The 12,338-nt window shown below is 38.2% G+C and overlaps 1 protein-coding gene across 2 annotated transcripts in view; it reads right to left on the minus strand.

Annotated features, from left to right (window-relative positions):
• Window positions 1-5,069: 5,069 nt before the first annotated feature.
• chd3 (chromodomain helicase DNA binding protein 3) overlaps window positions 5,070-12,338 on the minus strand; it is a 60,776-nt gene continuing 53,507 nt past the window's right edge. For both annotated transcript variants that reach the window (XM_084712395.1, XM_084712394.1), the window contains exon 40: window positions 5,070-5,491. In XM_084712395.1, coding sequence (XP_084568521.1) covers window positions 5,388-5,491 — 104 coding nt within the window. In that variant the 3' untranslated portion in view covers window positions 5,070-5,387. The remainder of the gene's footprint in view (window positions 5,492-12,338) is intronic.

Genomic DNA, 12,338 nt, shown 5'->3' on the forward strand with positions numbered 1-12,338 from the left:
ACAGTTACAACACCTCCTGTCATCTGACCACACACTTTAACTGGTCATACTGTAGTTCATATTTGGCTTGTGACCTTTCATCAGAGGTCATGTGTGGGTAGTGTAGGAATGAGTTGCAGACAGTTCAACAAAGGCTTGATTTTTCCCTCTGAATTTGCAGCATTACAAGGATTTCTAGAGGCTGTAGAAAGCTGAAAGTAATCAGTGTTTACCAAAAGGGTAAAAAAAAAAAAAAAGCAAAATTTGGAGAAGAAAATCATCTTAAAACACACACAAAAAAAAATCTCATCCATTTATCCATCTTTAGAGATTCAAGAATCACCACTGTAATTAATCCAGACAAACAAAGGAAACATAATGATGTTTATATTTATCAATATTGGTTTAAATGTGACTTTGCCCTTGATTTTATTACAGAAATCAGAAAATTTAATGTTCAATTGTTGCAATACTCATAATGTTAGTTCTATACTTATTACATTGCAAAAAAAACAACCAATTCAAAGCATCTGAAGAGTCATTATGACATAATGTGGGTGAATTTATGAGGTCTTGGTTTAATTGTAGCACATATGAAACAATATCACTTAAAATATCTGATATTTAACTACATTCATCGTTGACCTAAGCACTGCCTACAAGTTTCTCCACATTATAAATGTCATAAAGTGTCAGAAACATGAGTGTAAAATGAATGTACAGTACAGAGGAGTATTCACCCAACACAGTCAGTATATTATCTATAATGAGCCTGTCAGACTGCAAGTAATGGGAGTCCAGTGGGAATCATAAAGCTGAGATAACAGTAAATAGTGAACTGTGTGGCATCAATCTGCTTTGAATAACACAGCAGGATGACTCCTCACCTTTAGTCATCATGAATCACTAACCATCTGCTCCTCAAGGTTGTTGTTGTTGTGTGCGTATGTCTGTGTGTGTGTCTGTGTGTGTGTGGGAGACTGTAGAAAGTGTGATAAAGGCCTGTGTAGAGGAGACACTGACTCACTGCACCACTCACAGCCCCCCCACGTCGACATCTTACGCAGCATCCACAGCCGTCACAGCAGATCGACGACCATTTTTAGTCTCTGAAGATGACTGTGAGAGAGGTTATGTTTTATTTACCTTCATTTATCAACCAAAGATAAATAGACCACACTTTTTTTTTCAGAAGAGCCATGATTCCAATAGGTTTTTTTAGCTTCACAAATGTTACATTTACAGGTTGTTTCAGACTTTGATTTACACTTGTGATCATAAACGTTTAGTTTAAAACTTGTTACTGATTCATATTAAGCTGAATATTAAGTAGGAATAGGACAAAGAAGATTTTATTCTATAATTTCTGGAACGAAGCTGAGGCTTAAATATTATTATGGCTCTCAATCTGCCTTTTCATCAGTCAAGTGGCCACCCAGCTGCCATAAAAGGAAAAGGGTGCGAAACAGAGCCATAAATAGACCATAGATTTACTACATATCTATAGATAGGTGGTATTTGCACAGAGATGCTGAATATTTTTAAGGAGATTTTACAATAAGACGACGCAACATTTCAAAGAAGATAAGAGCACAATGAAATTCTTACATATGAGAAAGTTTTCTGCTGCAGCTATACAGCCCTTCTTGGTCAAGTATAGTAGCTTAGGATGTCTAATGTTACCATTTTCAGTAGTAGTAATAGTAGTTGTTGTAGTAGTATTGACAGCTAGCTATCTGGATTTCTGTGTAGCAAACGTTAGCAGTTACTCTGTGTTGTTCATGCTAGTGGTTGTTCTGTGAAGGGAACATTAGCAGGTGTTCTGTGTAGGTAACGTTAGTGGTTATTCTGTCTAGTTAACATACCAGTAAATCATCAAAATCATCATCAAATCATCAAATAAATTTCCCACAGCCATCAAGAACCTGTAAATAACAAGCGCTGGTCCAGGTTTCCTGTAAGCTGCAGTCATACCTCTTGCACATACTTTTGTGGATGTGATTTTGTCTGCAGAAAACTTGATATCTGTAACAAATTTCATGACTATCCATCACAAAGTTGTTGACACATTCTACTCAAAACCACAAGTGTTTTTCACATCAATCCGTCCAACAGTTGCTGAGATATTTCAGTCTGGACCAAAGTGGTGGACCAACTGACAATGAGCCACACCACTAGCATGCATGTTTAAAACAATGTGTGTGAAATACAAAACACGCTCTCGAAAAACCCACACAGTACATTTTATCATTTCATTCAGTTTTATTACAAACAAAAAAAAAATAAAGAAAGAAAAAAAAAGGAGATGCGTCATCATTGACATGTTTCACTGCCACTCATCATTTGATCGGCACCACTACATACACAGTGACACAAGATACCCAGAAATTAACACAAAAATCTGGAGCAAGGACAAAGAAAAAGTGGAAAAAGAACTAAGTGCTTGTTTTTGACACAACATTTTAGTCCAGGGTTGCAAAATCTATGTATGAAACATAATTTGTAAAATGGACTATTTCCTGGGAAGATCGGTGTAAAATGTCCGGGATTTATGGGATAAATTAACGTCTACAGAAGCTATTTATTTTAATTTTTAACTTAAATCAGACTCTGACTAGGATTTACAGGTTGACATCAGGTTCTTAATTCAGTTTGATGACTTTACATTTGTTCAGCTATGTTTATTAAGGCGTTTTTAAATGATGCGTTATATAAAATGAATTTCCAGCCTCTGATTTTCCAGATAACAACCGTGTATTTTTACTGGGGTTAGATAGTATATGTTTTCGTTTTGCTCAGAGAAGCATTTAGGGTTACATATGGCCTATTTTCTATATATGCATATGTCATTTGCAAGCCCCAAATCTAAAACGTAAGCAAGAAAAATTAGTTTTCTTGTAATATATCTACCTCTGAAGTTAGCTCAACTTCTTCGTTTTGCGCTCTCTTGTAATTATATGGACAAACATGGCGAAGAGGTGCATCGTGTGTCGCACATACTGTATCGTTTTATTCATAGTTACAAAAAAATGTCTCTTTTGGTAGAAGCTCTTTCTCAAATAGCGACAGCGAGAACAACAGCAACATCGACGACAACAATTACTCATAAATCGCGAGAGTAGAAACACAAGAGAACACGAATGAGCTGTTTAAATATGCAAAGTATATCACAGGAGTTTGTAGAAAGTAACAGAAACTTGGGGGGGAAAAAATGATTGAGAGAGAAGAAAAGGGAGGAGAGGGGAAGGACTCAAGAGGAGTGTTCAGGGTGATCGATAGGTTTTAATAACACTGACTTGCTTATGAAAGGTTATAAACATTCATAGGAGGTTTCTGAAAAATAGCATCGTTGCGAGGCCTTTTCTGGAACAAACCCCCCAAAATACCTCAAAGCTCTGTACATAGACTAGAACTAGGGAAGCGGGATGGGATCATGGCGGCAAATACTTAAAGGGATAGTTCAGATTATTTGAAGTGGTGGTGTGTGAGGTTCTTATCGCTATTCAGTGTATTAACTACAGGAGATGGAGGTCGACGAGAGGAGTACCAGCGCTGAAGCTAAGCAGTGAACTGGTGTGGACAGGGTCAACAGCAAAATATATTTTAGCCACTTAAGGACACATCCACCTAAATCATTGATATCATTTTAAGTGTATGCTATATTTAGAATATTTTCACCACTTAATTTTTCAGTCAGACATCCTTTTTCCAACAGGAAATCACTGCTATATAAGCTAAATATCATTCTCTCAAAACCAACCAAACTCCTCAATGATTTTACCTCGCAGAACATGGGAGTTGTGACTTCTGCGCTTTTTTCAAAGCTTTTTTGGGGCTTTTAGGCCTTCAATTTAAAGGACAGCTGAAGATGTGACAGGAAATGGGGAGAGAGGGTGGGGGAACAACATGCAGCAAAGGGCCAAAGGTGGGAGTTGAACTCACGGCCACTGCAGAGGCCTCGATAGATGGGGTGAATGATCAAGCCAGGTATAAACAAGGCTGGGAGTTAACTGGATTACAGTAATCCCATTACAAAAACTAAGTAACTATGGCAGGCCAGATAACATGTGAAAATGTGGTATTATATTATAGTTACATTTTGTTGATTACGTCTTTAAAATACAGCAATTTTAAAACAAGAATTTATTTTATTTTATGTTTATTTTTAATATTTTACGTTTGCGTTTTATCATAAGCACATTTGACATAGGTCCTTTCTCTGACAGCTGCTGCACAAAAAAATTCTGCTTAAAGATAGAAAATAATATTTTCAGTAAAATGAAATAGTCCAAAAAGTATTCGGATTAAATTTTTTTGTGATCCAGTCAATTACGGCAATGATTACAAAAATCGTGGTGGAGTTTGGTAGCTTTGGAGAGAGCGACATTTGATTTACACAACGGGGGTTTGCTGTTGGAAAAGGCTGTCTGATGGCGAGGTAAAGCAGTGACAGTGGTCCAAATATAACATGCTCTTAAAGTGATACAGATTTTTTTTTTTTTTTGTCAGTGCATTGCTTAGCTTGCGTGCTGGTACTCCTCTGCCTTCATCTACTGTAGGTAATCAATCATAACCTCACAAAACTCCACTTCAAATAAACCAAACTACCCCTTTAATGTGGTCGAACGAGTCCTGAATATAATTATCATATCATACCTTGCTGCTGCGCGTGTTTATGTGAACATGTACCATTGAATGAAAAAAAAAAAAAGAAGCTGGAGCTGTGCTTGGAGCTGCTCGGACTGAGAAATCATGAGGTTGAGCCTCTCTGGGAGAATTAGAAACAGTATTAAAACAACTGTAGGCACAGCTTGACACCATTTTTTTTTTCCTTTCCACGAGACAGCATTATTGTGATTAGAGCATGCTTCAGGGGATGTGGAGTGCGGCGGTAGAAATGATTTTCACATGCAGCTTCCTGTCGAGAGTTTAAGGAGGAGGAGGAAGGTTACATGGTCTACTGAGAGATCTAAAGGTTTCTAGGATTGAGGTGGGTTGAGCGTTGTGTGTGCGCGAGTGTGCGTGTGTGTGTGCGTGTGTGTGTAGATGAGGTTAGAAGCATCCCGAGAGGAGGAGGAGGAGGAGGAGGAGGAGGAGGAGGAGGAGGCCTGTGTGAAGAGGCCTGTTATGAGGAGTATCATGGTTTGAGGCAGACAAGAAAAGGTCACAAGAAGTTATGAGACAATACGGACTGTACTGCAGGGTGTGTGTGTGTGTGTGTTTGTGTGTGTGTGTGTGTGTGAGATTGTAGTTTTCCGGGGAGTACCAGTCAGCAGAGTAAAGTTTTAGAAAACTTCTTGGAGAGAAACTGAATATATCTTTGCAGCAGATGGGTTTCAGTGTGTGTGTGTGTGCGTGTGTGTGTGAGTGAGTGTGAGTGTGAGAACGTGTGTATGTGTGCGTGTAGTCTAGTCGTCGATACAGATGACCTCTCCACTGCGCTGCTCCCGCCGGTTGACTAGCAGCTCTGCTTCCCGCTCCTTCTTTACAGACATGGGAGGCCCGTTCAACACTGCAGGGAGAGAGAAGAGACGCCACAGTTCAGATCTGTAACTCGACAGAAACTGAAAAACTCCGTTCTTACACACACAGGAACACACAAATGAAAACACACAAATGAAGACAACTTTTCATTAAACATTAAGGCTCTGTATTGGCAAGAATCTGGTCATACGATATCGTGATACAGGGGTTACGATTCACTACATTGTGATATACTGCAGTCCTGTAAGCAAAGTGATATTTTACTTTTTTAATCTAATTTGTCATAGTATAAAGAGTACAGCGCCACATGCATGAAATCTGAGTTAACTTTTGTATGTACTCAGAAAAGTGGGATCTGCGTTTGTATTTACTACAGTCCCTGCAACATTCAGAAGTGAAGGACTTCAGTCACTTGAGTCAGACTTGAGGACTTGTTTGACCAACACTCGTAAAAGCCTTGACTTGACTTTGACCTGGTATACATGAGTTGAAACTTGACTTAAGACAAATGGCTCGAAAGGACTTAGATACTGATAGTAATGTTTTGTTTTTGAAACATGATTGGGTGATTTCTAGTGTAGTGTGCGCCAAATGTGCAACTCTGTGTCGTTCAGTTTGGAGGCTTGTTGTTGATTGTCAAAACAGAGTAATATTTATAAGGTGTAAGTTGACTGCAACTTAAAAAATTAGAATTTTGTATGATTTGACTTGTGACTTGCTTATCCTCAGCAATGACTTGAACGGGAAACGTGCTAATAAAAACAGACGTCCCGGGCCAGAATGGAAATTTCAAAGAAGAACATGCTGTTTTAGCGTTGTTGCCAGAGAAGCGAATACTTCAACTCATCATGTTTCCTTGATCTCTGCTGACATATTGTGGTCATTTTATGATTTATAACAGTAAATATATTACAGATTTCTCCTTTAAGCATCAGCCAACTTTGGACAGACCATTAGCCCAGACCCCAGTCTCTATTGCACCATGTCATGTGACGTGTACGTTTGTCAACTCCACAGTAACGTTAACTTAACCTCCAATCTTAATGACTTTTAAGTTATAGTTTCCATAACAGTTAACATTTGTTTTACACTCAGTGTAGCACCGGTGTAGCCTGATTTTCACAGCTTGGCCAACGTTAGGCCACATTGTTTCATGTTATTCAAAGTGTCAAACATTTTCAACATCAATGAATCATATAATAACTGACTTAATTATGAAGAAATAGTGTAACAGTCACTTTTATTATTACAGAGGGGTTAGAGGTGATTTTAGTTCTCCATGTTCTCATTCTTATCTTATCTTATCCTAATGTGAGTATTGATAGTATCTGTGTTTACTTTGAATATTTTACAAAATGGTGAAAAAAATCTGACTGAAAATTTAAATTCTTAATCACTTACAGCGACTGGTGCATCATTTCTCTCTCTTACTGGAAAGAACTTAGGAGAAAATGTGTCCAAACCAGCCAACTCCTTTAAAAAAACCTTTTTTTGTGTGAAACCCAATAAAAACTATTAGCTCTATCTATTGTCAATGGAAATTGACAAGGTATTTTTTTGCTTTCCGACTCACTGCGTTACATTAATGCAGATCTTTTCTTGGGCTGCATCATTTTTGGATAACTATCTTGTGCTTTTGAAATATTCTTATATTCACTCTGAACTTTTGCACATCCCCTGGGGAATCCTTTGCACAATCCTGCATAAAACTGAACAGCTCTTTCATTAAAAAACACATTGCACATATTCTTAAGAGTATTTTTCTATATTTTTGTTGTCAGTTTTATATTTATGCCTCTTGACTTGCAGTACTTCCTTTTTTAATTTAACTTTTGTTATATTTTTCTGCTTGGTGTATTTAATGTTATGCACCAAAACACAAAGGCAAACCCTCACATATGAAAACCTACTTGGCGATAAACCTGATCCCGATATAGTTCTATTCTCTTCAGGAAATCATAAGAGACGCAACATCCTCTTTTGCAACATCAATCAAAGTTCAGGGGAAATATGGCCTTAATTTTCGTCTGGCCTCGGCACTGAAAACATCTCTGGTGCAGAGAGGGAACCTGCCAATCATCTCGCTCGTGTACTTTTATGATAATGCAACTAAAAATATTACAAATAACACCTTTAAAATAATGATTTGCCATGAATAAGAAAACAAACTGACTGATAATACTTTGATACTCTTTAATGAGTGAACTTGCATTATACAGTACGTCAATATATCATAATACATATGCAGTATCATGTTTACAATAATGATACAACCCCAGAATGCATAAAACTGCAGAGAGTGAGGCCGGCAATGAGTCAACACACACACACACACACACAGACACACACATGCACACACAGGCAAACGAGGTCACAGACACACACAAGCGCACACATGCATGAAAATTAACATCTTTCTACACGACTGCACAGCTGGCCAGCAAAGGGATGTGTGCTTCCCACATTTGTGTGCTATCATGAATCTGCTCAGGGAGTGGAATGGCGAGTTTAGCGCTCCTTTCAAAACAAAAGCCAGGAATAGACTAACAGCGCACTTCTCTCACTCGCGCCACAGGGAAAGATAAACTGTCATAACACCCCTGTGCAGATCAAAGATGTGATAAGGAGTGTATTGAGCTGAAGACATTTGTGAGGGGGGGGTTAACTGTGTGTGTCTGTGTCTAGAACCAGCGGGGGGACCACTTATGGGAAAACGTATGGCAATTCGCCAGTGGAGGCCAACAGAGGGGATGGAGAGAAAAATAAAAGAGACAGAGTTAAAGAGTGTGTACGAGTGTGTGTGTGGTTGTGCGAGGGGGGGGCAGACAAGATCTGATAAGGAGCAAAACAAATCGAGGTAAAGACTGGGTGAAAGAACAAGAGGTATTATGGGTGCACAGAGAAAAAAAGATGCAGAAACCGAAGACTGAAACGTGGAAGAGAAAGATGATTAAAGAAAGAGAGAGAGAAGGAAAACACAGTATAGCGCTCTGGAAGGTATGAGGACAAAAAAACATGGAGCTTCACGGATACGTCGGCACGGCCAAAATATCAAGAAACTGCAGCAGAAGAATGCCAAAGATGTATTTTAGGTCATTTAGAATCAGTGTCACACCATTAAAATCTTTGTCCACCAGAGAGTGCTGACAAGTACGTTCTTCAGCTGTAAAATGTCCCGCTCAGTTCAGTTCTAAGGTCATTATTAAAAAAAAACTAAACTTAAAGCATCCTTACTGACAATGCTTGTTTTGTGCATTTACAAATTTGTAAGTTTTTTAAGGGTAAAATACTTGAGATTTTCATTAAATCAAACCCAGGGCTCATCAGTTAGGATTGCCCGCGGAAAGTAAAATGCAAATGAGTTGCCAGATTTACTTGCCCAAATGGGTAAGTGGTGAAAAAAAAAGAATGAAACTATTTTGATAATTGATTGATTTGATAATGGTTAATATAATATTTCATGCAACACTGCAGACTGTTTTCAGACTCTCAAATATAGAGATTTTCTGCTTTCTTTTGTTTGTAATCACATTAAAGTGAATATCTTTGGGTTTTAGACTGACAAAACAAGATATTTAAAGACATAACCTTGGATTTTTAAAAACTGGGATGAATATTTTTTATTGCTTTCTGACATTTTATAGACCTTGGAGCACTAGATTGAATAACTATAAGTACAAATAAAAATTGACTTTGGACAAGTAGATGTATGACCCACTTGACCTGAAAATCCCACTTTTGATTCTGTTTATTGCCTGTATTTTTTCAGCAATAGCCATTGAGTGTACATTCAATAAACTTTCTATATAGTAGTTTATATTGTTAGTGGTGGAGCCACTCTTCCCATGCTGGATTTAAATTACCTACCAACTAGGGACAAACGAGTGCATTATTATCTGCGTCTGTTCAGCCAACTATATCATCTGTATCCACATCTGTACTTGGAATGTGTGGAGCTTAACTACAGTGGGCGTGGCTAACTGGAAGATGTTCATTTAAGCCTAAAATTGATTTGAAGCTAAGTAAAATTAAATACAAGTTGCTATGTTTATTGTTTATGCATGGGTCTTTTCAGCCCATGGACCACTTCGCTGATAGAGAGACCTGATAGAGATCCCCCTAGGGGTCATGAACCCCCTGTTGAAAAACCATGGCTTATAGGAAAACTACAGAGCAGACTGAGAACTGAGCTTCAGATCAATGTTTTTGATACAAAGTGTAAGAGAACTGCTGGGGAAATGGAATAAATAACGTCCAATGAATCGATGAACACAACATATGCAGTACAAGCCAAGGTGACTAGATACTCAAGCATTTAACTCTGACGATACTCATAGTTGTAAAAAGTGCATTATCCTTGCTCAACCCTGCTACCTATGCATGGGGGATTCACAGGAAACAGCGCAGCATGTAAAATGTGTGACTGTTTTTAATTTAATCTCACTGATATCAGCCTCATAACAACATCATGACATGGCTATTTTCAGCATTGTTTAAAAGGGCAGATCAGTTTTGTTATTGACCGACTTCTTTATTAAAACAACATGAGTTTGTTTGGCTGCACTGCAAACAGATACACCAGGTCTTCTGATGTATTTCTGACTGCTCAACGTGTTTTTAATCGTTTTACATCACACCCCATCTCATTTTGTGCCCGTATTTAAATGCTCCACATGTAAAGGGGTCTCCTTCACGTTGTGACATGAAGTAGCAAGGGATTGTGGGAGTTGTTTTCTTTTAAACCACTGATAAAAATAGCTGATGAAATTCTATCTGACACAGCTCAGGCAGTAATCACGTTCATGGATGAGGTATTAGAGGTAAGAGGTGGCTGCGCAGAGGTACGATTCATTAGCTAGCGAGCTAGAAACAGCACAGTACGTTGGGTTATGACATGTCCACTTCTCAACAATCAAACCAAATATCTCCCAACATTTTTTCCTGCCCGCCTACACTGTTGCACTCAGAAAATACACTCTGACACAGAAGCTACATACTCTCAAAATGCTGCTTTGTTTGGACAAACCACAGTTGCTGTTAGCACCAGTAGCACCCTCTTGAGAATTATCATTACTGATATCAGTATTGACCTAACAGAACTTCAATATGAGTTGAGGTAAAAAAAAAAAAAAGAAAAGAAGATAAAACAGGAGGAGGAATTCATTGAAGCACTTGTATTACACCAGATAACAGATTCCCTCTGCGACCGTATTCGCTCTGCAACACTTCACCTCTGCCCATCATCCTCATTCTTTATCCCTTTCTTCATACTGATTCCTTGTTCTGTTCAGCCTGCCTGCAGCTTCACAGTAGCAGCAGATATCATTAGATACATAAACATTTCTTGTCCCAAATTAGGCAGTGATAACTGTAGATACAGTGAAAATATGATAAATCCAAGGATTCTGAAAACTTGAACCATTTTATTCATCTCCTAGGCCTGAAAGTCTGGGACTGCACTGGATGGAGCATCTCAAGTCCAGAAAGGCAATAAAAAACATTCCTGGCCGACATGACAGCCTGCGTCTCTCCCCTGTAGGTCCTGCCTACTATCTGATAGAAGTGAACGCTGCCATCTTGGCAGGAAACACAGCATTTTTGCTTGCTGAAAAGCTTTGCGTGAGTGCATCTATGCCAAAACCTTTCATCAGAAACAACCTTCTGTGTCTGAACTGTCAACTGTTCAGGAACTAAAAAAGCACAGGCTTGATTTTAGCATTAAGAGCCTGTCCAACTGAGACTTGAAAAGAGTTTCATAAATCCATGTGTTGCAAGAGTTTGGAGGTAAAATCATGAATCAAGGTTCTCCCTATTAAAGTAAGTAATTTGTATGCATGTCTGTACTCCTCTGTGTGTGTGCATGTTTGTTGTGTTTGCTTTCAAGGTTGGGAAATCTAAAATCTGAGTATTGAAACTGTATTGAAAGTTGTTAAAAAATGCTGGCTCACATACTTAGTCTTGGTTATTTATTCTTTGATAAAATTAGATAAAATTAGATAAAATTCCTGATTTAAACCTGTATTAACTGATTTTTTTCAGCACTTGGGGGAAGCACAACATTTTAAAGTCACCTTGTGAAGTTGATAACATCTCAGAAAACAGTTTAGCATTCCTTTAGAGTTCTGTCTCTGTCCAATAAATGAGTGCAAGTACAATATTTGCTTCTTTTAGCTCTGTTTTGGTCTCCACCACCAATGCTTAAGGAAATTATCTGGGTCTTTAGCTGCTAAATGATTAGTTTTGTTCATCAAGTAGTCGCTGAACTCTGTTTTTGGTCCTGAGCAGTGGGTTTATCAGAGGGTTTTCACTGAAAACAGCTGCCTGCAGCTAGTAATGATATAGATGCGAGTGGTGGGTCTGCCAAAAAAAAAAAAAAAAAAAAAAAAAAAAAAAAACTAAAATGTTCTTCAAAAGTGAGATGAACTGCATAATTGTTATTGGGTTTATTACTATGAGTTTCATCCAAATGTATTGCTATTTTTTTTATTGAATCAGCAAAACAAAATGCGTGTGAATGCTTGTTTCTATCCACTACCATTACGCAATTATTAGAAGTTGGCTCAGCAAGCTAAGCAGTCGGTGGCATCAATTCTCCAGCTGCACAAACATTGTCTCGTTGCAGAAGAAGAGGCCGCAACAAGATGGCAAGATGTAGTCTTGTCATGACTTCACAGTGTCACTGCCGACATGAAGGGCTGCTCTTAAGCTCTTAGCTCTCTAATTGTTTCCAGTTTTAGTAATGAAAGCCCTTTTTTTTGCCAAATTGAGGATGTTTTTTTGAATTTTGCTGTTTCCATCAACCTTTTCTAATGAGATACTTTCACATGAAAATACATTGATGGAAACACTGCCAGTGAGTGACTCTTTTCGCATTA

Source organism: Lutjanus erythropterus, chromosome 23 (genome assembly GCF_056507025.1).
Source record: "Lutjanus erythropterus isolate fLutEry1 chromosome 23, fLutEry1.hap2, whole genome shotgun sequence".
Classification (NCBI taxonomy): domain Eukaryota; kingdom Metazoa; phylum Chordata; class Actinopteri; order Lutjaniformes; family Lutjanidae; genus Lutjanus; species Lutjanus erythropterus.